General features: G+C 40.8%; 2 protein-coding genes across 2 annotated transcripts in view; both read left to right on the top strand.

The window, feature by feature from the left end:
- The first annotated feature begins 2722 nt into the window (after nt 1–2722).
- On the top strand, nt 2723–14859 carry NDUFV2 (NADH:ubiquinone oxidoreductase core subunit V2). Its single transcript, XM_054631217.2, has 8 exons — nt 2723–2891; nt 3960–4022; nt 9665–9727; nt 9812–9928; nt 11504–11672; nt 12878–12987; nt 13715–13791; nt 14701–14859. Exons 1-8 carry the CDS (start codon nt 2850–2852, stop codon nt 14792–14794), a joined length of 735 nt encoding a protein of 244 aa, XP_054487192.1. The 5' UTR covers nt 2723–2849; the 3' UTR covers nt 14795–14859.
- Nucleotides 14860–20578: 5719 nt separating this feature from the next.
- Nucleotides 20579–26719, top strand: part of ANKRD12 (ankyrin repeat domain 12) — a 59577-nt gene continuing 53436 nt past the window's right edge. The window contains exon 1 of the mRNA XM_054631156.2: nt 20579–20800. The gene's annotated coding sequence lies outside the window, so the exon portion shown is untranslated. The remainder of the gene's footprint in view (nt 20801–26719) is intronic.

Genomic DNA, 26719 nt, shown 5'->3' with positions numbered 1-26719 from the left:
GGTCATATTTTACACTAATTTTTCTCTTAGTACATATAATTTTTTGATTAATTAAAGCTAACCTATCAAAAGGATAACAACATTTATTAATCTGAAACACTCCAGGGTATAGAGGTTGGTTTTCTGTACAGCACTGCAACATGAAGACTGCAACTGAGAGTGTTTTGTTTTCCAATGTTTTATGGTCTTAATTATTTAATATGATCTCTTGTGTTTTTCCCCTGTGTTTTTTACACTTCCTAAAATAGATGTCTGTACTGGTTAAATACAAACATACTAATGTATCAAAAATTTTTTTGAAAGACCAGAGAGATCTTGATAGCCTTTATTTTTTCTCTTTTCCATAGTTGACACCAGAGCTATTTAAAGATATTTTAATGGGATAAAAAGTCTCTGATACTATCTGATAGATTTTAGGTTCTCTCCAGATGACTTGCTTTCAAAACAATCTCTTCAAATGGCTTGCCAACATTCACAGTCCCCACACTGCAAATTACATACTATTTATATTACTTAATGCTAGGGCATGTATTTGTGTATGCCCCATCCCTGGAGGTGTTCCAGGCCAGGCTGGATGGGGCTCTGAGCAACCTGGCCTAGTGAAATGTGTTTCTGCTCATTGAACAGGGTTAGAACTAGATGATCTTTAAAGTCTCTTCTAACTGTGCTATGACTCTATGATTCTAAAATAATAAAAATCTAACATTTTCATCTATGATTGGTTAATATTACTTGTACTGCTGTGGCTGAAAGTACTACTTTTGAATGTCAGAAAATATACAGTGAATGCCTGTACATGTGTACATGAATAATGGGTTAAAGATTAACGAAAGCTGATTTGTTTATTTTTGTATTTCAAAATGGAGAGTAATGTAACAGCCATTAAATATCCCTACCATTATTTACATTTAAGTTAAAAGCTTGAAAGCAATTATTTGGCATAATGCATACTAATAAAGAAATCAAATGACACAGAAATTAATTATTTGATTGCAAGTAAAAAAGTGAGGTTTATGAACAAGTAAACAGTGAAAACAAATCAATGAAAATATGAAATACTGGTAGCAGTACTTAAATTAAAAATGCTGATAGTATCTGTCAGCATTGAGGAAATGATGAATAAGCAGCAGGAACACAACCCCTGACTACAGTGAACCCAAATTTAAAGGGCAGTAATCTAATCAGAGCTAATACCACATCCTGCCTGATCCCCAGCGCAAATGAAAAGTATTCTGTTAAAAGGACATAAATTACACTAACAGCTCCCAAGTATATCTGTGCACATATGTTCATATCCCTGTAGGTATACATACAATTATCTGGAAGAGCAATAAATATCCTAAAATGTCCTAATACATGCAATGTTTCGTGTTTTGGGTTTTCCCTAGAGCTATCTGTTGAGATGTATCCTGGCACTTGTCTCCCCATACATGCAGGTTTCTTTACAGGAAACCTTTCTTTTTTCAGGTGCACTTACACAGGCATGACCACTGTGGCTCTTGCTAACCTGGCCTTTTGTCCCAACAGGTGCCCTGATGGATCATTTTGTCAGTACAAATTCATACTATAATCATAAAATCTTTTTAATACAATTCAGTCTGCTGTAGCTAATCCTGCCTTTTTGAAAGTTTCTACAAAATAAAAGAGGGTCTTTCAACATAAGTGAGGACATGAAAAAGGAAGTTAATGCTTTGGATGAAGGAAAACACTGTAAGGAAAGCTGAATTTTTGTTCTCCTGTGTACTTATTAAATGTAATTGTTACTCACAGTGTCAACTTGCAAATCATCAGAGTTTTAGTAAAAAAATGAAATACACATGGATAGATTTTCAGTGTGAAATTCATGAAATTAATAAGGCTGCCCCACTGAAAGCTAGGGTAGATGAGAGGGTGGGGACTGCAGGGGAGATTCCTCCTCAGAGAGAAGGAGGATATTGTAAAAGATATGGAACATCAGGTGATGCTTTGCCAATCTAGAATGCTGAGTACTCATTGGAATAAAAGACTGCTTTCTTGGCTGCTATTCGAAAAATGTGAATTTATTTGACAGTGAAGAAGATACATTTGCACTCCTCATCACAAAACCTGAACGATCAAGGCTCTGCACAAGGATGGACCGGTGAACCATGTCCCTAAGAACCATCTGCACCTACGGAAGAGCCTGTTACTGCCATCTAGCCCAGATAAATTGTGGATGCCCCATTCCCAGCAGTGTTCCAGCCCAGGCTGGATGGGGATCTGAGCAGCCTGGCCTAGTGGGAGGTGTCCCTGCCCATGGCAGAGATTGGAACTAGATGATGTTAAAGTTCCCTTCCAACCCAAACCATTCTGTGATTCTGTGATCCTCAGTTCCAGCATTTGTACTGTATTAACTCGATTATGGTGTCATACGACAACGCTTATCAGAGGCCAAAAAGACCATCAATGTTTATTGTTTCTCCTAAAGGAGGACAAAACATAGGTGCGAGCAGCCCAAACAAGTGGGTAGGAAGGTGGGAAACACAGGGCTGAAAGAAACCCTCTCTAGTTTCCTGCCCTTTTCCCGCTGTTACCAGCCCTTGTTTCCGAAGGAATCTGTTTTCGCCACGCTGGTGCGTGCCACGAGAGGCTGAAACTCCCGCGGACACCCCGCGGCAGCCCTGAGGCCGCGTTCCCTGGCGGGCCGGGATCCCCGCGGGCCGGGACAGCCCTCGCTCCCAAGCGGGCACGCGCGCTGCGGGCGCGCCCCGGCGCATGCGCGCTGCGGGTCTCCTTGGCACGGCTCGGCGGAGGGCGAGCCCGGGCCTCAAGGAGAGGGATCGGGACAAGGAGGAGCAGCAGGAGCGGGGATCGGCGCTGCCGCCGCCGCCATGCTCCTGTGCGCTGTTCTGCGCGCCGCGGCCGCACGCTCGGTAAGGGCTCCCTGCCACCGCCGGCCCGGAGCGGGAGAGGCCGCGGGACAGCGGGGAGGCCGCGGCGGGGCGTGGGGGACGGGGCCTGCGGGTAGGGCGGTGCCTGGAATCCGAGTCCGTGGACCGCGGACCCGCAGTGCCGGCTCTTGTGCAAAGACGGCCGGGTCAGCTCAGTGTTTCTAGCAGCGGCTCACGCAGTGTAATGTCACGGGATGGCTGCAGCCTTTCCCTGTCATATGACCTCTCCCATCCCTGGGAGCGTTCGGGGCCAGCTTGGATGGGACTCTGAGCAGCCTGGTCCAGTGGAAGGTGTCCCCGCCCATGGAACGACATGGTCTTTAGGTCCCTTCCACCCTAAAGCATTCTGTGATTCTACTTTAAGAAAGCTCAGAATTGCTCAAGAATCAAGTATTAAAATACACGTAATTTTCATATAAAATTAATTTTTAATAGGATAAATACTTGCGGTAAAATTATCAAATCTTACTAATACCGGCCAGAATCTAGAAATCTTGATCTGTTCTGGCATGTTAGAGAGTACAGAGAATAGTTGAACAGAACTTGCCTATGGGTCTGTGTTCTGTTCATTCTTCAGGTTTGTGTTTACATTTGCCCTCCTGTGCCAGTTCTCAGCGTTTGGTTCGATTAAAGCTGAAGAAGCATGCAAATGATTACTGGAGAAGAACTTCAGTAGCAACTGCTTACTGGAGAAGAATTTCAGTAGCAGTGGTGGTTTTTGCAAACATTATAGCAGATAACGTGTAAAGTCAGAAATTGGGAAATTCTTCATGAAATGTTGGATGAGAATTTGTGTTCAAGGCACTTTAATTAAGCACTAGCAGAGTTAAATCCTTTAATTTCTACATTGTTTCAACTGGTCAAGGCGGGAGTCGAGAGATTTGCTCTCCTAATAGTACAGGAGAGCCCTTAATAATCTCTTCTTGACTTATTGTAAATTATTAGTGATGGCAGTAAAATTAATGGCTTACAGTTAGAATGGCAATCAGACTGGTTCTGAAAGGAGCCACTGGCAGTATGTGCATTATTAACCCTGTCCTTTACTTGTAGGCAAGACAGATCCGATACTTGCACGGGACAGCAGAGCGCAATGCCACTGGAGCCTTATTTGTGGTAAATAATCTGCTTTACTCTAAGGGGGATGGGTCAGAAGAGTCTGGCATGTGCTTCTTCAAATCTGCCTAAAGTTCTGATGGGCAGAACTTTGCTATAGAAACCTACTGGCATTTACAAAGAGGGTTTTTTTTTTTTCTATAGAACCTTCTATTAGAGTTGTAATGGAGTTTTATTTTAGGTTTTATTTTAGTTTTTGTCTCTTGTGTTTCTTGCCTTATATAGTGAAAATGCTCCATAATTTGTATGTGATTGCAGATGAGACTTTGCTTAAACTTTATTTAATTATAAACCAGTTCTCGTTTCCTTTATTTGTTTTAGTTGAGTTTGTAATTGAATCTCATTAAACTTTTTTAAGGTGCAGTTTCTTGCTTTCTGAAATTTGGTGCAGAATTACCCGTGGGCTCAGGTCCTAGCTGTGTTTACAGGAGTTAAAAAGTACAGTTCTTGTTCATGTTCTGTGTGATTCAGCAGGTCATACAATGAGTTGTAATTGACGCCATTAAGCACTGTCATAAAAAGCATAAACAGTAGTAGCAATTGAAAAAAACTAAAAAGCCCTTGAATTTAAGTGTGTGAAGCAGCTGTATTGTCTGTCTACTTCTGAAGAGAACCTGAAGCATCTCAAGAGAGTGTTTTGTGCCATTCTGCTTCATTCAGAGCTTTAGCTGGTCTGCAGTTTAACAGCTGAATAATTTGGCATTTTCTCAAAACATGGTAAAAATCAGCCCTTTACTGGAGAGTTGACCTCTGTTGAAAACAGGTGCTCAGGATTTTTGGACACGTTTTTGTTGTTGTTATTTCCTTTCTGCAGCTGTCTCTACAGCTTTAATCATAAAATGAAGTTAATAGGATCTCAGTATATGCTTTGTGTAATTTTCCAGAAATCTGAGCAGGAACTGGTGATTTACAGGGTGAGACCTGGTGTTCAAGGAATAGAGGAAATGCTGTAGTCTGGCAATTTAGGAAACTTCAAGTATAGTTGGAGGTTGGTGAAGACAGGCAAAAGATGTCTTTGGCACCCTAATGGCTGTTATGTCTGACATATGAAGCTAGATAGCTTTGTAAATTCAAGATTTATGTAATTTTTTAAATTATTTGCTGCAGGGAGGAGCCTGATAACAGAGAAAGGCAAGTAGAAAAGCTGAGTGCTTTGCAGATGTTTATTTAATAGCATCTTTGATGATTTATTCCGCAGCAGAATTTTTGCTAAAGGAGCATAAGAACTTGGTTTTTCCTTGTTTTTTTCTCAGTTGTTGTTTTCTAATAAGGTAATAATTTTTCTTCTCTGAAGTAAAAGGTAATGGGAGGAAGACAGTTGGATGTCACTATATGTGTGTGAAATTGTTTGCCATAACTAAATTCCAGATGGTACCTAAAGTGGGAGATTTCAAGGGAAACTTGTCCTGCTGGTTTGAGACAAAGGCATTCTTTTCATCAACACCAGGTGTTCATGTACAATCAGAAAATTGGACTCCCCCTGGATTTCTGTTGAGGAAAAACTTTTTAAGGTTTTGTTTGGTTGGTTGGTTTTTAATTACAAGCAGAAGTATCAAAAGTTTGTTTAAAAACTGCTCGTGCAGGACTAATGGAAGTAACTCAGACCTGCTGTGGTGGTCCTCTTAGTATGTCAGTTTACACACAAATGTCATGGGTTTGTTTTACAAAGCTTATTGCTGCTGCTTCTTGCACTTTTCATCTGTACATGAGGAAGGTAAATGCATGCAGTGTATTTGTGTTGTAACAGCAGAGGACAGGCTAGCAAGGGACCTGGTTATCACAAAATCTAGTATTAAAAGGCATTTCTGATTGGCATGCCTGTGCTTCCCTTTGCAAACATGTTGCATGTTAACAGAAACATACAGAAATAAATAAGAGAACTTCTGCTGCAATGCCTTGGTATTCTGAAACACCCAGAAAGAGCCTTTCTCTCAATCATTAAAGTAAGTGCCATCACAGGCAGCTACATCACACTTCCAGTGAGAGGATATCAAGTACAAAATTAGGTAGATTGTTTGCCCATAGGAATGTAAGAGTGATGCTCCAAATCTCTACATTCTGATGCCTAGGGAAGGCCTGATTCCAGAGACCTTTATTATGATTACCTTTCTTCATTGAAACATGCATTCTCTATACTTGACTTTTACCTGATTTTAGCCTGCTTATCAGCTAAAATTTAGCTCTGCTACTTTATTGTTTTCAATACACAGACTGAGTTTCTTTAACACATCAACAGCCCTGATGTGGGCTTTGTCATTGGGCTGCACAGGGGGTTCAGCACAAAAGGTTGAAGAATTGCTGTATTCAAGTTTTAGTTACTTCTGAAGTTGGTCAGTGAGATACTTGTGTTTGAGACCACTTCTACCATTCTTGAAGTAAGAGGAGTTTATATTTTGAGTTCTGTTGGAGTAGTGAATGTAGGGTACTTTCCCCTTAAAGGAGAAGTAATACATGTTTTTTCAGTGCTGATTTGATATGGATTCTGAGCAGGTTGTTGCCCTAAACATTGCCCCTGCAGACCACCCAGTTCTCTCATTTTGGTTTAGAGTGCTTTGGACTGGTGTTTGCCATAGGGCATAGGTCAAGTTTCAGGCCAACGTTTTTGCAGTATACATGGAAACTAAATTATTCTAACGATTCTGTTGTAATTCCTTCAGTGCTCTTTAATAATTTTCTGTGCCAGGAAAGACAGATGGATCACTGGGAAAGAAGAAAGCATAATAATAAAATGGCCCAGGTCGGTGTAGCAAAAGGAATATGAGGTGACCATTCAGCCGCCTTAGTGGCTTCCATGGGAGTGCACTGGCATCTGTGGTTTGGGTAGCCTTTGCAGTGAAGGTGTTCCTACTTAAATAGGCTCTGTTCTGCAATAGAAATGTGATACAGTCAATGTATGAACAGAATGAAAACGTCACATAAGACTTTGGGAAATTGGGGAGCATGAGAAGAGACTTGGAAAAAGGCTTGCATAGGGGGAGAGTGCAAAGAGAACAGAGCCAGGCTCATTTCAGTGGTGCCAGGTGACAAGACCAGAGGCAGTGGCCTCAGAGAACATCAGGAAACACTTTTTCACTGTGAGGGTGACAGAGCACTGGCACAGGTTGCCCAGAAAGCTTGTGGAGTCTCCATTATTGGATAGATTGAGAAGAAGCCATCTGGACACAGTCCTGGGCAAGCAGCTCTGGGTGTCCCTGCTTCAGCAGGGGAGTTTGACCCACATGACTTCCAGAGGTTCCTTCCAACTTCAACCACTCTGTAATTTAAAATAACACTCTTTCCAATACTGTGTTCTTATTTCTGATCTTGCTCTCGAGAATCTGTATCCTGAAAAAACATGGAAATGCACCCATGTCATTTAGGAGCATGTCAGTGTATGCATGTCTCAGATAAATGGCACATTGTCAGATAAATGTAAGACTAGAGAAAATATGAATTCCTAACTGCTCAGGAGTCCTAGAACTGTGTAAGCTCTTGATGAAAACTGTCACTCTCCATGGCCCAGAATTAGATGAAGCCCTTTTTTGTAAAGGGAAAATATAAAAGGTGGCATGTTTTATTTATTGCTCGCCTCTGCTATAGCCTTTACATATATCATGAAACCTTGCTACAGCTACACCTGTATTTTCCAATATAAACTCTTTATTATTCCTCTTCACATGTAGGGCATTTAAGGATAGCAATTTAGAGATGATACACCAAAAAGAACAGCTGCTCCAGACAAAGAGGGGATTTTTAAAAAATCAAATACATTTATTTGCAAAAGCAATTGAGATGAAGTACAATTGTTAACTATCAAATAGCTACGGAAGGCAAAATAATAGCAAAATAGGCATGCAGATTTGAGAAGGAAAAGCTAAGTTATGGAAATACCATGAATTGTGGAATTGATCTGTGCAGCTAAGACATGGAAAGGTCTGTAAGGGAAAAAATAATAAAAGTTGTCCAGTATTTCCAGTCAGTTTTCTCTCCATCAGCTTCTTTTTGAGAGCTTTTTTAACTCTTTTTCTACCAATAAAATTGGTAGAAAACACTCACCAAGACTAAATATGAGTCATCAAATCCTTTATCTGGAAGAGCCAGTCTGAAATAATGGGAATTGTGTTCCTAAAAGCTCTTTTATGTTGTAAAACAAGCAAGAAATTAACACTAAATAAGATATTAGTGTGTTCAAAGGGCATCATTCATCTTTCTATAATTCCTGTTCTTATAGGAAAGTCATCCTTGGTGAAGTATTTATCGAAGGTAGTTTTATATTGGACTTGAAACTGTGCTAAGGGCACAGTGCTTTCAAACTGATGGTGACAGTCATATTGTCTGCTTTGGGATATAGACAGGATAAGCAAAGGTAATCCCTGGACAGACCAGCAGATGTAATTGAAGTATTTGCCCTTGCAATATTTCCATATTAAAATTTCTAAATCTGAGAATAGCTGTGGACCACACATGGTCTAAGTTCTTCACTGATGATACAAACGTCACTTCAGTATGCAGGTGTCTTGGCAATGCTAAGGTTTTCACTAAATCCTTTCCTGCTTAGTAAGGAGTGTAGTGTGGCAACTGCAAAATCACCCTCGGTTACTGGAGGAAATGATGCAAGTGGAAATCAATGGAGGGGGCTACTTTGTTCTAAATGCACTTCTAAAGCTTTTATTATTGGCTAGTTGTGGATTACTTTTAACATCAAGCCTCAAGTATAGCTTGTATTTTCCCACAAACTTTCCCTTTGATTTGCAATTTTCTCAATTTGAAAACCATATGAAGTTTGGAATTAAACTTAACTATAGGTGTTTAAAAGAAACCAAAATGAGCTGCTTAGAGACAGCTAAAAATTCTGTGCAGGAGTATTTTCTGGTGGAAAAGGATTTTCATCAGAACTAAGATTTTGCTACAGGAAAATGTTACTTTTTTAAGACCTCCAAATTTGTATTTTCTGACTATAGAAGAAATAATTAAAATTTGATGTTTCCCTAGAAGACCACCTTAAAAATAACTTACTAGAATACCTTATTTTGGAAATACTAATTCAGAATTCTGCTTCCTACATTTTGATTCAGAACTGTATATAAAATGAAAATGTTGAAATCCATTACAAATCAAAACAATATATTAAAATGGATTAATAATGTGTTTGAATGTACAGATGTTTTAATTCTACAACAAATTTCTTGATGAATTGTGCAGCTTTTTTAAAATTAATGTTTCATGGTAAAGGGAAAAATGAACTGTTGTTTTAGTCTCTTGCTTATTAGAGTATTAACCAGAGCGTTCTTACTCTGCCTATTGTAAATTTGAACATAATTATCAAACTGTATTAACAGTGTTAAAAATATGTATTTTGATAACAACACCATACATTTTCTCTATAAATAATTTCATGTATTTCTCAATAAATAATTTCTTTAGTAGGAAGTAATGGGAATAGGTAATGATTTTCAAGAGTGATGAAATAATTATCAATATTTTTGATAACTTTCCCAAATATATTTAATCACTTTGGTACTCTATTTTTATGTGGAATGCATAGTTTTTATTCAAGCAGCTCAACCGTAACTGTGTAATAAGAAGGTATTTTACAACAGTAAATATGTCCTGAATATTTTTCTAACAACCCATTTTTACACGTTTTTCTTCTTTTCTTGAAGCATAGAGATAGCCCTGAAAACAATCCAGATACTCCATTTGAGTTCACACCTGATAACCTAAAGGTATGCAGACCAAAAAAAAGTTGAATACACAGACTTTGTCTTTAGAGCAGTACTGATTTGTTTTCCTTCTTTGCCTTTAACAAGCGAATAGAAGCGATCATTAACAACTACCCAGAGGGACACAAGTCTGCAGCTGTCATGGCAGTACTGGATTTGGCCCAAAGACAGCATGGATGGCTGCCCATATCAGCTATGAACAAGGTATTTAGTACTTTATTATCTTTCAAGCCTAATTTTATTGTTTTCTTTCAATATCTTACTAGAATATTAACATTAATTAATAAACCTTACTTAAACACGGAAATTTACGTGTGGCACAGAATTGGGAGAATTCCCTGTGAGACTACATTTTTTAAAATAAAAGGGAAAACTAATACAGAAAAACTTAGGGCTCTGTTTATATAATATTAGCCCATTGCTAGAAACTACAGGCAGAACAAATAAAAAATTAGATAAAACCTATCAGATAGGCTCTTCTCCCAGAGTGATCATAGAATTAGGAACAGAGACTTGATTTTGCTCACTGCTGAATGTGGGGGAAGAAAAAAAGGTAATGTCAGTGGAGTTTTCTTCCTCCCATATTAATGGCATTTCACATTGCCTGGATTATACTTAGTCTCTAAATCTGTAAGGACTCTGCAGAGCAATGTTAGTGTAGTTGATGTCAGGAGTGTTGAGTAACACCTCACAGCAAGTGCCCAGAAGACTTGTCAGGTTAATTATTAAAATTGTTTCAAAATAACCAGGCAAACAACTACACTGCTCCAAAGTGAGAGGCTGCATGACAGTAACCAAATACCAAGAAATAAAAAAATCTGGTTTATATTCATATGAATAAATCTGTTGTACTTTTTGTTACCATCTGGCATACCATCAATTTTAAAGTGTAAAGTTTTAAATTAAATTTAAGGTGGGGATTGTGAGCATTAGAGGAATGACTGAAGGCAGTAAATGAGCATTTAAAGAAAGGCAAGTTATGTCTGCTACAGTTTCTACAGCATGACATAAAGCCTCAAAGCTCCATTAATGCTGGCAGTGTATATTAGTTTATTTCAGTTTCAGGTTGATATTATGTTTAAAATGATCTTAAGGCTTTTAAGTGAACAGATATTTTCCATGATTTGTTATTTGCCTGCTAGAGAAACTGGAACATAAAACAGTTACACCATTGAAACCAGAGCCAGTTCTCAACTTGAGCAGTTTGCCAGGGTTCCATGTTAATGAGATCAGGGATACTTGCACTAGAACTGGCTCCATGGAGATCATGCTCCAATCCTTACTTATTAGCTGGGACAGGAATCTGCAGATGTAGCCTGGTGTGTCACAGAACCTGAGAGAGACCTGCTCTGTATGAATTAGATAAGCACAGTACCAGCTTAAAGGTATTCCTTACCAAAAGGCTTCCATGGATTAGTGTGAGCAGGCTCGTACAGGTTGGTTCATTCACACAGCCCAAGTGCAGTGTGAGCTAGAGCTGACTCCTTGCATCCCCTTGTGTCTGACAAGAGATCCTGGAGGGGAGCTGACTCAAGCTCCTCACTGTGCTGATCCACAGCTTAGTCAAGTTTGTGCTCAAGCAGGACGATGCCACTCAGAGAACTCAGGTGTCCGGTCTTGGCGCTTGGAATAAAATACATTTGTGCTTTGATACCCACCCCCACCCTCCTGCTTACCTGTTACTGCAAACAGGACAGGTGACTTCACTGAAGTGGTTTGCTAAATGCCCTTACTGCTGCCCTCTGAGAATTCAGTGTAGCATGTTTTTGCCTGTCACAGGTTGCTGAAGTTTTAGAAATGCCTCCCATGAGAGTCTATGAAGTAGCAACCTTCTACACCATGTACAATCGCAAACCTGTTGGGAAATACCACATTCAGGTCTGCACCACCACGCCGTGCATGCTGCGAGACTCTGACAGCATTTTAGAAGCCATTAAGAAGAAACTTGGTATGATACAAGTTTGTAATTTATTTATCCTTTTTTACCTTTGTTTCATGATACTGAAGTAAAATTCTTCATATAGTGGAAAACTGGCCTGGTTCAGCTTTATAAGATTCACATGGGCCCACCTCTTTATCCTGTCAAGGTCCCTCTGGATGATAACATGATGTTAACATAATTTATGAATTCTCCATGGAAGAAGTCAATTTAGAATGGTGCATCATGGGATGTAAGGAGTACTCAGGGGTTTTGTGTCTGGGTTGGGTTTTTTTCCTCCTTTTTGGGTGGTTATGGGGAGAAGAGAGGGTAAGATCAACAACTGACAACTCTTCCCCTTCTATGAAAAGCTGTGTTAACTTTTTCTAAGAACCAGTAATAAGAGCTGCAGAACAGCTGCCAATCATCTGTAATTTCATATACTCTGTTGTCTCAAAAAGGCATATTTAGATGAAATGTCTCGTTACTGCATAGATAGCTTAATTTCAACTGAAACTCTCAGCTTGAGAAATCAAAGCAGTAAGGATGATTCTGTAGTTTCTACTGAGACAGGCCTTACTTACAACTCTATTTCCATCCCATTCCTACTAGTAAATGGAGGAAAACTGCTTTTCAGTATTCTTCCTTCCATGGAAGTATTTTGTAGAGTTCAGATTCTGAGATGTTACTTGGACTAACTTGCATATTGGGGAAGGTCTGTATCTCTAGCAGTAGAACAGTAACATGCCATGGATGCTAAGTATGTGTACAGTTTGGTAAATCATCTTTTGTGTGTAACTTGAAAGTTGTTTATGAATTTGTAGCTAACAATGTTTGGATGTTGGTTAATTTGAGAATATTCAACATTGTATATTAATGAATCTCCTATCAGCACACAAAAGCTATGTGTCCCTATTTCTCCATTTTATTGTAATGATTACTAAAAATGTTCTTGAGTAGATCTGTTGTGTTTCTTAGAACTGTCATTTCATGGTTATTTTTCGGTGATTGATAACTGTAAACAAGGTCTCAAAAATGTATCTGAAAATTGACTTAATGGTTCATTAGAAACTTCTGTTTAATGGAAACATTTTTGACTCATTTAAGGGGGCTTAACTGTGCAAATGCTTTTAAGGTCCAACTACAAGTAATGCAATGTCCATGGAGTACTTAGATTCATGCTTTATTACTCTTGTTCATAACCATTACTAAGCCTAATTAATTTATTGGTTTAGGTATTAAAGTTGGGGAAACAACATCTGATAAGCTCTTCACGCTGATAGAAGTGGAATGTTTGGGTGCTTGTGTAAATGCACCAATGGTACAAATAAATGACAATTACTATGTAAGTACTGCATTCCCTTTTAAAAGATTAAGCTTCTTTGCTGGCTTACCTGTATTTTCCAGTTGTTCCAGATTGTGAAGTTGTGGGCAGTTTTCCAATTCCTATTGACAGGAAGAACTCATTTCCTGCAGCATCTTTTAGTTTTTTGGCCTCTTGCTAGAACACGTCATTTGTATCAGGTGTATCAGTGTATTTTTCATTTCAGTTACTGTCTTGATTATATAAGAGGAGTGATGCATCTTTGTGATTGTGGTCTGCTTGTAAATCTGGAATTTTTAAATAGGTATTTGATAAGCTTTTGAAAGCATTTTAAAGCAGTCTGTTGCAAAGTATGCACTAATTTAAGAAGTGATGTCTTGAACTGTACCCAAAATCTTTTTCTTGCAGCCGACACCATTCTGCATGACACACATTATGTGTCATGGCATGTGTGCAGTGGGTAGGCAGAGATCCAGCTCCCTACTATCAGGAAGCTGAAAACACAAACATTGTTTGTTTTAATATAATTTCTGCAACTACACACAAAATAGAGTCTCAACGTTAAAACGACAGTAGACTTTTCAATTTTCCTGCAGGAAAATTCTTTAAGCCACTATGTGTGTTAATGGATAGGATCAAAATTACCTGTGCTAGGGTCACACTGATCTGATAAATTTGAAGTGCTGCATTTAGCATAACTGGTGATTCTCTCAGTTTTGTCAGTAATCTTTCTTTTTTTTTTAAACAGGAAGATTTGACACCCAAAGATATTGAAGACATAATTGATGAGCTGAAGGCTGGCAAAGTTCCCAAACCAGGCCCAAGGTAAGCTATATGTATAACAAACTATAATATATAATTGCCTGTGTTTATAAATTATATATATATTGGTCACCTACACGAAGGTGATTCTTCTGAGAAACTAAATTACTTTTCCAGTGATTTGAGTTCACAGCCTACAGCTAAAAAGCATTAATTAATTTACTGAACAGAAGTGCATGTATTCAAAGCCAAAACAAACTGGAAAGAACTGAGAATTTGCATGTTCTTGGTGACTGACCAGAGGAGCATGGAATGTGAAAACATGAATTCTGATTTGTCTTAGTACTTAATAGGTGAATGATGTCACCTGTTGGAATTTTTGTCTAGATCATTTAAACCAACAAATTCCTGTTGGTTGGCTGGTTGTGTTGGTTTTTCTGATTTCTGACAAAACCCAAAGATTGTAAGTTAGTGAGAAAGGTGTTACTGCTGAACTCTCTCATCTGTTATTTCCCACTGTTCTTTGTTAGCCCACCTACATTTGTGTCAAGGGGGAAATCAATTTGACTTCGGTGTTACTTATTCCTATTATTTCTATAAAGATGTATTGAGTACAAGAACAATAATCTTAAAACAGTCACAGTTTCAAAAAAACACAGGGAAGCACCCACCTATAACGAAACTGTGATTGATAAAATTTGATGCTGCCTGGCCAACTATAAATAATATAAAAGACAACAAGTGGTCCTAGCTTGCATTTCAGTTATGAATTTTTTTGTCACTACTTGGATTTGGAACCCTTTCACTTTAACAGCTACATCACACTTTTTCTGAAGGTTGAATGGGAAGGACAAAAGAAAAAATAGTGGCTTCAGCCTTAAGTCAGATTTTTGACTGTCTTCTATCCAATGATTAAACAGAATCTGAGTTTTTATCAATATCAGCAATGAATAAACTGCTTTCATTTTTCAGGAGTGGACGTTTTTCTTGTGAGCCAGCTGGTGGCCTTACTTCCCTGACTGAACCACCCAAAGGACCAGGTTTTGGAGTTCGAGATGATCTCTAAGGATTTTTGTAATATAAGATGAACTGTCTGAAAAGAATAAAGTATCTTCAATCTCAGTAAAATTATGTACATTCTAATGTTTTCCTTTAAAAATTAACAGCAATTAGACTATCTAACTTACTGTGGTTTTAACTACAGCACAGTTTAATCACAATTCCAGATTATAAGAAAAGTGGTTCTGTAGACTGTGTAAGGTGACTCCCTGAGCATGTCCACTTACGGTCAACGAGAGATGGAAAGTTCATCTATTGATCTGTCATTGAAAATTTCAGCTTCTTCTAAAGCTCTTTGAAGAAGCAAAAACTAAATTACAGATCTGGCAAAGGCACAAGGAACCAAAAAGAAAGGAGATCATCTGACAAAACTTCATCAAGTTACTTTTATTGGCAATTTATAATCAAACACACACAAACAAGAAAGGTTATCTGAGCTGTGTTGTATAAAAAAAATCTCATAGGTTCAGTTAGAAGTGGTTCTTCTTATGCTTAATGCTTCTTAATATCATTCTGTAATCAGGAAAAATGTAAAGCCCCAAAGAGCAGCAGTATTCTACTAAAAGAATTAATAGCAACAGAAACCAACTTACTTCATTTGCAAGTTTATTTAGTACAGACAACGTATGGAGTTGGGAGAAGACAGAGTACATGAGAACAGTTCAACATGTGCTTAAGGGTAATAATATCTGACACTGGATCTTTGATTCACAGATCCCTCTTTGACCTTATTACTGTGCACCATCTACTTGCAAGAACTAATCTGTGTGAAATTGAGGAATTTCTTTCAATATAAAAAAGCTGAAGATAATTTTTTAAGAAATTGACTGCATACTGACACTTCATACCTATGCTTATAAAAGTGGGCATTTGCTTTAGCTATACAGACATACATTTCCATGTAAATTAGGAAATGTGGACACATCAGTCACCGAGACAGACATACTGCATCTGTCTTGTCTCAAATCTGCCATGGAACTTATATTTGTATTACAATTGGTGAGAGAGATGAAGCTTAACTGTATCATTTATAATTTTATTCTACATTATATTTAGTTTGTTTTGATAGTCTAATTAGCAGTACTTCACCAAACTATTCTCCCTCTTCAGAGTTAAATGGTGTTTTTACAGATTACCTGCTTAACAGCTATGTCACATAGTCTAATCATGCGCCACCTTTATTTCAGCACACTCTGTGAAGCTCCTTCACACTCCATTAAAAAAGCAGTGTTACTGTTGGTAGTTCTGGGAACATAATATATCTGTAAACCATTTGTATGAGAAACTTGCTATCTCTTCCATATTACCATATTTATAAAATGAAATAATTGAATTGCGTACAAATGGAAAAGAAAATTCAATAAATAGATACAACTCATGAGTGAAGCAGTTTCCAAACAAGCATGAAAAAAAATCTTGTGTAGAAGCAGTACAGAACATAGTGCACAGGAGAAAATAGTACTTGGATTGAAATCTTATCTGTCATTTAAAGCCTCTGAATGCTCTTCTGAAAGGTCACTCCATGTTTGTAGTAGCCTCAGGCCTTGTAGCAGGCCAGGCATCTGGCACTGTGTGGCACTTCTCTAGAGACATGAGATGAGGCAGACGGCATCTCACATCTTGATGCAAAGACAGACTCATTTCAGTATCCCAGCCTGAGTACACTGTTTGTTCCATTTTAACAGCCAAGCTGGATTCTAGTTCATACAGCTTTACCTTATCCTAACCTTTGAAGTACATGTTGAAAGGGGAGGATGTTGCATGCATTGTGGAACTGTACTGTGCTACAGTTACTCATGGTTTTGTATGTAACAGTGAAATCCCATGGGATTGCAGAATTGTGTTGAAGGGAAACAGTTTTGGACCTGCCAAGGTTGAAACATCCAACTATACAAAAAACAAAGCTCTAGAATGCCAGATTCCACCCAATTTTAAAGCCAGAAAGAATTTGTAGCCTTATCCCACTTTTCTCCCCAATTTATTCCATCTGCACGTGACAATTTTGATGTCTGTCTCAGGATCAGAACATGGACCTCCACAGTTCCCATATTTTGGAGATTGTTAGTGATGTCCCACAAACAAGCTATCAGTCATTTTGATGCAACATGTGAGAATCTGCCAATCACTTGACTAGAATAGGATAATTTACATTATCCCTACTGCATGGCACAAATCTGATACATCACTCTTTAAATTGAGTACTGGAGGGACAGCTACAGGACTGTGAAATGGCTGTAAACATATAAGAAAATAACTATTACTCTTCTCTCTCATCTTACCCTCTTCATTCATCAATCAATTATATGAGGCTTTTTGGTCCTGGTTTCTCCTCAAAAAAGTTTGGGAAATCATCATATTAAATGATTTTTAAAAATCACATTATTTTGGGTTTTGTTGAAATTTTAACATTTCAAACATCTCAAGTAGCAATACATACATATTCTGCATTATTTGTTACATGTAGCTGTTAACTATATAAAATAAATTATTTTCACAATGGTAATTTAAGCAGGATTGTGATAAGAATTAGCAAAGTGATCATTATGAAAGAGTTGCAGAATACTGCAAGAATTGATGCATCCCAGTTCTCTGTTCTGTTTTTTAATAGCTGTAGATAATACCTTGTGCTTGCTTTTACTAATATTAAAAATGTATATTTTACTATATACATTTGCAGTAGGACATTTTCGGTAAGAAATATTAACAGGACAGAGTTGTCATTATCCTCAATAGCAGAGGGTCACTAATATTAATTCTAGGCAGTAGCACTAACCTGTCAAATAATTACACACTTGCAATTCTGCTGTTTCTATCAAGCAGTTAATATCCTGGATTATAAGAGTACTGGGTAGTGAGTTAGGCAAAAAAATGAGTCAACTACTGCACCAGTCCACACGTTCCTGAAACTGTTACTCCAGCACCAACAGATTCTGTGTTTTCAGTGGTCTTTTTTGCCTCTCCTGAATGAGGCAAAAATTAAAGAACTCACATATTATATTAAATCTCTAAAAGTGGAAGATAACAAAGTAAAAGAAACTGGGGAAGAAAAAAAATAAAAGCAACTACCTTGAGAAGATTTTAAAATAGGTAGTCTTGAGAAAGGAAATGTGATTTAAGACACAGAAGTACAGGACACCAAAAGAATCCACTGGACTGCAAGAGTGGGAGATGATGATTCTTTCCTTTGGTGAAGACAGAAGGAAGTGTGGAGGAATAGGAAATTCTAGATACCCAATGAAGTGTGTAATATTGGATAACAGAAAAGATTTCCATGACCGCCACACACACTGCTAGAAAAATGTTATCTGGAACAGTGTTCTGTTATTCAATAGGAGAAGCAGTGAAATCCCATTGCACCTGTGCAGGATGTTTGCTGGCCCCACGGGCTGACCTGCTAGGTACCTGCTAGAGGCTGGTGCCCATGCTTTCACCTGTGTGGCATCCTGCAAGTTCTTATGTCAGATTTTGGTACCACAGTCTGAAATTTTCAGTCCTTCAGATACTAGACTGAATTCAGTTCAACCAGATGCTGGACCTGTTTGTCCTAAGACCAGTGGTTCACAGGGCTGGTGACACAGGATGGGAGGGCACATCAAGGGCAGTCCTATGCACACCAACACAGGGTAGCTACAAAACCATCTTGCAGCTGTGCCAGATGTAACAGGGAGGGGCAAGAAACACATGTAGAGGTAGCAACTAGTGGTCAAATGACTGATACATTTCATTAGTCCAAACAGTAGTTCTTACAAAAGGCTTAAGGAATGGTATTTTTTCCAGTTACTGACAGATATTATTATCAGATCTTAACATCTCCTGCTGCAGATATTGCTCATGAGACTCCTTCCCCAATACTTCGGCTGCTGCTTATGAACACTTAACACACACAAAATTTCTGGAATTTCATACTACTCATACACAAGGATCAAAATGCAGTATCACAATGCAGGCCACACCTGTAGCCTGTCATGTTTTACAGTGTGGATCCATGTATAATACCATGAAAAGAAAAAATATTCTGCCTTTGCAAACTGCTCTTACTCCACTTATGCTGACAGCCTATGGGCTGTCTGCTACTCAGAGTTTTCCACTTCTAGAGAAGCCTCTGCCATCAGCCAAACACAAAAGAATATGAAGGCAACTCCCTGTGTGACATGGTCACTCAGCTGACAGAGCTGTTCCTGGCCACCAGACAGTACCCACTGTACACTAACAGAATCAAATTAAAGTGAAGGCAGTTGTTTTACAACACAAATTACCTGTACCAGCATTTGTACAGGAAGATTGTGAAAGCAAATGAGAGGAGTTTGTCTGAACAGTAAACCGTGGAGCATGGGAATATGAGACATTTTTGATGCTATCCTCTATCTGTGCTGGTACATCATGGGGGTGGATCAGAATATATGGCAAGTCCACATAATAGGTGTCCTCAATCAAAGTTATCTTTTGATACTGAAAAAAACTCACTTTTCTGATGAATAAGAAATATTAAGGAATTTCTATCCCGTAACAGAATAAAGCAATCCAGCAGCAGAGTGACCATGGCAATTAAAACTATGCTAAAGGGCTTTGTTTAAAGCTGCCGTGTCAAAATACTACACCTGGCAGCCCTTCAGCACCTCCCAGAAGCGATCTGGAGAGCATTACTCGAGAACCCATGAGTACAGCACCAGACGTGTTCCTCAAGTCCTGCCACATACTACTATTGTCACAAGCAGATGCAAAACCTTTCACGAGAGCAGATGAATGACCCCCTTCCAAGGCTGCGACTAGGGCTACATCGTCAGTCAACTCCGTAACCCCTTACATGACTCTACATGACGTTTGTCTCATTTGTACAAGCAGAACACCCCCAAAAACTAGTTTGGAAACCCAGAAGTTGTCTTGTCCTGCAGCGGCAGGCGGATGGGAATCGTGCCTGGGTGTGGGGTGGGGGGACGCAGCACTGCCCACATCCCAAGGCGCGGCGGGATCAGCATCCCGCAGCCTTTCGCGAAAGCGAACGGCCACCCCGGGATCTCCGGCACCGCGCCACACGCACCTGCGTCCGGGGGCTTCTCCCAAAACCTGCGGGGCCTTTAGCCGCAGCCCCTCCGTGCCTGCTAGCGCCCGGCGACGGGAGAGAACACAGGATGGAAGGGGATGGGCAGCGCCCGCCGCGCACGCGCAGAGCGCCGGACAGTTAAAACTCACTGCGCCATCACCGCCGGAAAAACCCCTCCCCGGGGAGGGGGCGGCAGCGCCAGCACGGAGCGAGGCGAAGCGGGACGCGCTGGTGGCTCTAGGTTGGCTCCCGTCCCGCGGCACGGACCGGAAAAGCTCTCGTCCGCCACCTCGCCCTGTGACCAGCCGGGGCCGCCGCCGCCATTTCCAGAAGGTTCCAGCGGCCGCAGCCCAAGAGGATGCGCGACTGCCCCCAGCAACCCCCCCGTCGCGCATGCGCAATGCTCGCGCCCTAGTCCTCGTCCCAGCCCCGTCCGTGTGTGGCATCCCGCGAGCCCGTTATTTCCCGTCGCCCTGCGGGCGTCCGCGCCCGTCTCCTTCGGGACGGGGACGGCTCTGGGAATGGCGAGAAGCTCCGCGCTGCCCACCCCGCCCCGAGCGCTCTGTCGTTGGCAGCGGCACCGCTCGCCCGCGTCCCGTGCCCTGCGCGAGGCCCACGTGGGCGGCGCGCGACCAATGGGAGCGCCGCTGGGAGGGGGGCGGGGGGAGCCGAGCGGCGGCGCGGGGTGTGAGGAAAGGAGGGAGGGCGAGAGGGAAGAAGGGAGAGACAGGGAGAGAAGGAAGGAAGGAAGGGAGGAAGGAAGGTGAAGGAAGGAAAGAAAGGAAGGGAGAAAGAAAGAAGGAAACAAGGGCGGGCGGGGTGTTTGCAATCCCCGGAGCCGCGGCTGAGCCTCAGCCCCTGAGCACTGCGGGCGGCACTCGCTGCCCTGCCCGATTCCCCGCGGCCGCGCCGTCCACAGAGACAGCAGCAGGAGGAGGAGGACGCGTCCCGCTGCCGTGCTCCCGGGAGAAGGTAAGGACCGGAGCGCACCTTCCCGGCGCGCGGCGGGGACCCCCGGCCCCACCCGGTGCCCGCGGGGTGCCGCCCCCTTGTCCCCGAGCCCGGGGAGCGCCCACCCGGTGCCCGCCTCGGCGGTGTCAGCGCTGCCGCCGTGTCCCCCCGGGCAGCGGGCACCGCGCCTCCCGCCCTGCTCCGTCCGGCCGCGCTGTCAGCCCGTCAGCGCCGCGGCGGGGGCCATGGCCGCCGCTGTCACCGCCTGGCCCGGCGTGAGGGGCCCGCCGCCTACGGGAGGTTCCCGCGGGAGGGAGGGCCGGGAATGTGCGGGGAAGGTTGTGAGGCGGCACGGGCGAGCGGGGCGCGGGTGCCGAGCGCGGCATGGCAGTGTACACACACACGGCACACAGACACACACGCACATAACACACACGCCCCGCCTCCGTGTCGGGAATTTCGGCTGCTCCCTGCAGCCTCGGGAGTTGCTCCGTCGGTGGCGGCCCCGCCGAGGCTGCCCGGCAGCATAACGCGTTCGTTCCCTGCCGCCCCTGCCAGTGCCAGGCAGCCGCCGGTGTGCACGGAGCGCGGCAACTCGCGCTGCACAGGTGACAGCAGGCAACAAAGGAAGGGCAAAGAATGAGAGAATGCCAGGCTCAGTTGCTCAGTTCTTCATTCTAATTTCTGTCAGACTCTTGAGGTACCATTGATAATATTCAGTCTTGTTTGGTTGGGTTTTTTTGTTTTGGTGGAGGGTTTTTGGTTTTTTTTTTATTTGGTCTTTTTTTTTCCCAAAGAATACGTATGCAATAAGAAATCAAAGGATTCTTTTTTTACTTTAAACTCCCAAATAAAATAAATCTTTTGCAGAATAATAGAATCAATTAGGTTGTAAAAGACCTCTGAGATCGCTGAGTCCAACCCATGACCAAACACTATCATGTCAAGTAGACCATGGCACTAAGTGCCGTGTCCTGTCTTTCTTTAAACACCTCCAGAGGTGTTGATTCCACCACCTCCCTGAGCAATATTTTCCAATATCAGTTATTTAATGTTGATATTAAATATCAATTATTTAATATTGGTATTATCGGGTAGAGCTCCTATGGAAATTGCCTGGACACTGTCACTGTGTTCCACGCCTTTCTTCTGCAGCCCATGTGATATGGAAGAAAGGGAATACTATGCCCCTGAATTACAAGGTAACTGATGGGATAAAACAAATCTTTAATGGAGAAAAGTAAGTGAGTGAGTGGTGATGCTTACAGGAACAAAAAGCTATTGGACAGATGTTGAGCAGTCCAAATGTACTTATGTTCCAGGAAAAAATTGTCTAATTTTGGAATGCTAGGAAAGGGTGAGATCATCATGTCTATAAGAAATGATTAACTATTATTAAAAGAATTCATTTTGACAAATTATTGACAAGCCTTGATTTGGAGGTTGGGGGCACTTCCTTCTCTCTAATTTTGAAACAGCAAGAGTGTGGGTGTTTTTCAGTATGCAAGTTGATGGTAGCTTGGTTGTCCTCAAGTCTTGGTTACTGTAGGTAGGGACATGGTGAGCTGCTGTGCAGGTGCTGAGTAGTGCAAGGAGCCTGTGCTTTCTTTTCCTTCTTCTGCAGTAATCCTTTGCTATAGTTCACTGGGTAAAAGTCCCCAGAGCCACAGATCTTCAGCATTATCTGAGATGTCAAGGTGTTTGAACTGTTCTTTTTATTTGAGGTTTGTGCAGGTGTTGCATATCTCTTGCTTTTCTTCATTCTTTGAGGTGGAAATTCAGACTCCCTGCTGACCTTGAGATTTGATCAACTGGGGATCTTAATCTCACCCTCTGTGGATTTAGTAGGTTTCTCTGCAAGCTTGAGAAATGCTCTGTTCAAATAAAATTGTAGGGTTTGAGGTACAGCAGAATATTTCTCTGGGAAGGTAATGGTGAACCCCTTGACTGTCTGGGTCTTTTTACATTCCACCTTTCCCTTAATAGTTCTACTTTTCTGTATGTGTTTTGCAAGCTAAAATGTCAAGGAGTACCAATGTTTTTCTTGGCACTCACAGGACCATAGTTTTTCAGTGTGTGGTGTGTGAGTCCCTTTTCCTATTTCCAAGCTTTTCTGTAGTAATCACTGAGTGTGGGCAGTTGATCAGAGAGCCTTTGGTTCTTTCACAAAGATGACAGCTCAGTCTTTCAATTATAAATATTTCTGCCTTTCTGTTGCCATCTCTTTGTGTGTTCTTCTCCCACCCAGAGGATTATTCAGAATTGTTTGTGAACTCAGAATACTACAGGCATTAAAGCTTAGGACAGATGTTGTGTAAGAAAGCAAGCCCCATGCCACAAACTGAAGTCTGTGTGCAGTTTCTTCCAACAGGCTTGCACAATTGGTGACTTCTTAGAGGAAAGGGTCTTTTAATAAGCAGGCTAAATGAGTGCTTGTGTGAAGCTTCTGTTGCAGGGGGTACTGCTATGTTACCACTTAACCATGGGATTAAAAGCATACTCTGAAAGTTGAATATCTGTGTTTACAAATCAGTGGTCACCAGTCATTCTCAAAAAATAGTTTCTTTGCACCCTTAGATGTCTGCTAGAAACTCCAAAAGCTGTTGCAGCTTTTACTTAACTAGGTGCAAGGTCCTGGATATCCTTTTTTTGTGGAAATATAGGCACCTAGAAATGACTGAGCTAGAACTTCTACCTCAATATTCAGAACTTCTTCCTCAGTATTAGGCATACAGGCAGGAAAACAAATAGTATTTGTTGAACTGATTTACCACGTTTGGACCATCTTAGGCTGATGAAATTGCCTGAGAGTCTAGTGCAGTTGGTGCTCTTTAAAACTGGAAAAAACTATTGATCACGAAATAAGTAATGATTAACCTGCTACCACACTGTTAATATACACACTCAGAACAACCTACTTTTGACATTTTTTTGATCTTACCCTACAAAGTGATGGGCTGGGCATGACTGTTTGGTGTTTCTTCTATTCTGTGTTCTCTTGCAGATGGAATATTATAAATGTTGATTGGTCATTTAGTCTCCAAATCAAACTATTTTTTAACTACATCATTAGAATCTACTTAGACTCTAGTGACAGATGGTATGAAATAAATATTAGCACAAACTCAGTCTTGCATTTTGTGTTATTACACTGAATGATTTTATTAACAGAATAACAAAAGTCAGAGCTCTGCTAACATCTTTAGGGTTTTTTTTTTGTCAGTTCATTATTATTCCAGAACATAGAAGAGTCTTAAAAGGTCTTCTGTAAGCTTATGGAGGCAGTTGAGGACCTTTATTGCCACCTTGCTTGAAGACTAAATATTCATGTAGAGACATGAATCCCTTGAGAGTATGACTTTGCCCTAGTTTATTTTAGATTATTTCCCTGGATCTGATGAGGATATCCTTATGTCTGCTGCAACTGCTTTTGTCTTTCACAAGCAACATATGAATAAATGCTCCCCAGTTCCATGGCTTCTACACAGAGTGCTCTAGGTAGTGATAATGTCACAAGTGGGTTGATTTCACACTGGTTTATGTTAAGAAAAGCCATTAGCAACATTAGAGACAGAATTAGGGGCTATATTAGAGGCAAAAACTAAAAATGCACTCTGAGGAGCAAAACTTTATATATTTTCTTCTCTGGTAATCTGCTATCTGCTTTCTACCCTTGATTAGCTTGCTGGAGATAGAGAGTATTGGAACAACTCTTTCCTTGCCTTATGTCTTACATTCATGAGGCTGGAAAGCGTCAGGTAGGAAGCAGTTTTCCCCCTCCTCTCTGGGCTTCAGAATGTATTCGGTGCAACAAACCCCAAATAACCCTTACACATTTCCAAGTGTTCTGTAGTAGATCTTAAAAAGTTCCATTGTTTGATGACAGCAGAAATGAGCTTATGTGTAAAGACATTTCCTATGGTTTCCCTTCTCTTTCCAAGCCTTTTGCATTACTCCTGCTTGAGAGGTATCTGGCTATCAAGCCTTTCAAGCTCTGTTGGCCAGATAATTTTCTTGGCTGGTTCGTGGAAATATCTTCCTCTTGTTTGTTTCCTTCAATATTGTGTGCAACAAACAACAGAGAAACCAACGTTCTGTGGTGCTCTGTACTCTTCAGCAACCTACTAATCTGGGTTCTTACTACTAGTTTAGTAATGAAGGGAAAATGGGCCTTTCATTGGTGTTGTTCTCTTTCATGTGTGGGTAATGCTAATCTGTTTATCTTTTGACTTCAAGAAGAAACAGGTGTCTTGACACCCATTTTACCTTTTCTAAGCAAATAAAAAAAAACCTAGTTTTTGTCTTGAAAATACCTGGTTCTTTGCTTTCCAGTCCCTTTGATTCTCCAGATGACACAGTAAAACTTCAATGAAAGTCAACTGCAGTACTCACTGTAGTTTTACAGCCCTAAATAGTTATACTTGTCTGCAAACAGTATTCTGCTTGTTCTCTGTTTCCACTCCATCTGTTCCCTTGCTATCTCTTTTCCCCCAAAGAAAGATTATTTCTGTAAAGGAGCTGACAGATGATTTTGTTGTTATTTTTGTGAGCTTTGGTGATGGCCAAGAGGTGGCAATAAAGCCTGTTGAATATATTGCATGTCTTCACGATTTAGCCAGGACAAAAACCTCTGTTATCCATTTGAGAACACATGAGTAAGCCAAGATTGCTTTCTGTCCTGCATCTACTGCTTTAGATTCTTCTTATGAATGGTAGCACTCCAGCTACCTGCTTTACCTGTCCTGAATCCTGCTATAACTGAGGGACTGTGAGTAGGTCTTGGCACTTCATCTGTTCTTAGCCCTTGAAGGGCCTTTGTGTGTTTTAAGTCATGTTTTTTCTGGCAGTGCTGCAGATAAGTTGTGAGTTTTCTTGGTTTTAGATTGGCAAATTACCATTAGTTTATGAAGATTTAGATAGAAATTATTGAGGTTGTAGTAATAACATATGGCATAGTTATGAAATCTCTTGTCTTGGAGATCTGTAGGTTTCCAGAGGGAAAGTAGATTCCTGTGGAAGGATTGAAAATTCTTTGGCAGTAGGTTTGCTTATTTTATGTTTGTCAAATCACTGATAAAGAGGCTTTTAAGTTTTATTCTGGTAGATTCTGCATATGCCATAATCTTTCTTAATTGAAAAATATTTATTTAGCTACATCTTTAAGTAATAACCTGTAGATCAAACCTGACGTTTACAACTCCACTTCTCCATGTAGTTTAAAGAGTGTATCATATTAAGCTAAACTGTGCAGGTGTTTCCTTTGAACCCATAGCTCATCCTAAAAAAGACTCAAGAGGAAGCACCTGTGAACATTCAAGTTTATAGACTTGTAGGTTAAAAGGGAGGACTGATGGATTTTGCATTAAGTGTTTTTGGTTCCTAAGAGCCAGAGTTCTTGGGCCAGCATATTCTTTTATTTCCCTGGAATAGAATTCCTCTTTGTAGAATCTCCTTTATTTTGAGAGACTATTGAGAATAAAGGGCAATCCCTTCAGGCACTCTGGAAACTTATCTGTGTCTGATTCCAAGAGGTGAGGTTGCTTTTCCATGTAAATGTTTATTTTGACCCCTAGGTCTTTCCCTCAGTAGGAGTATGATGTTTGCATTCTGCACAGTTGTCCTGACTCGGTTGGAGTATGGCACCCATACTCACAAGATGCACCAGTTCTTCTGGCCAGCTGTGTGAGGTTTTGTTAGAATAAATGCTGTCCTAACTACATAGCATAAGTTTCTGGAGAATGTAGAAGACACAAACCTTGTCCTATGGTGAATGTGTCAGCAGGAGAAGAGAACAGCCCGTAGCCATCCTGCTGCTGAGGTAAAGAATATCTGCATTTCTGATTCATGGGACAGAATCCTGGACCAGCTGAGGTCAGAAGGCCCCTCTGACCCCATAATATGGTCCCTCCCAGGCTCCCTGCAGGCTCAGCTAGAGCAGTG

This window comes from Agelaius phoeniceus, chromosome 1 (genome assembly GCF_051311805.1).
Source record: "Agelaius phoeniceus isolate bAgePho1 chromosome 1, bAgePho1.hap1, whole genome shotgun sequence".
Classification (NCBI taxonomy): Eukaryota; Metazoa; Chordata; class Aves; order Passeriformes; family Icteridae; genus Agelaius; species Agelaius phoeniceus.
This window is presented reverse-complemented; position numbering and strand designations above follow the sequence as displayed.

Coding starts and splice junctions, on each gene's coding strand:
- NDUFV2 (XM_054631217.2), top strand. CDS start 2,850: ATGCTCCTGTGCGCTGTTCTGCGCGCCGCGGCCGCACGCTCG. Junction 2,892..3,959: donor GCGCCGCGGCCGCACGCTCG/GTAAGGGCTCCC, acceptor CTTTACTTGTAG/GCAAGACAGATCCGATACTT. Junction 12,988..13,714: donor AAATAAATGACAATTACTAT/GTAAGTACTGCA, acceptor TTTTTTAAACAG/GAAGATTTGACACCCAAAGA.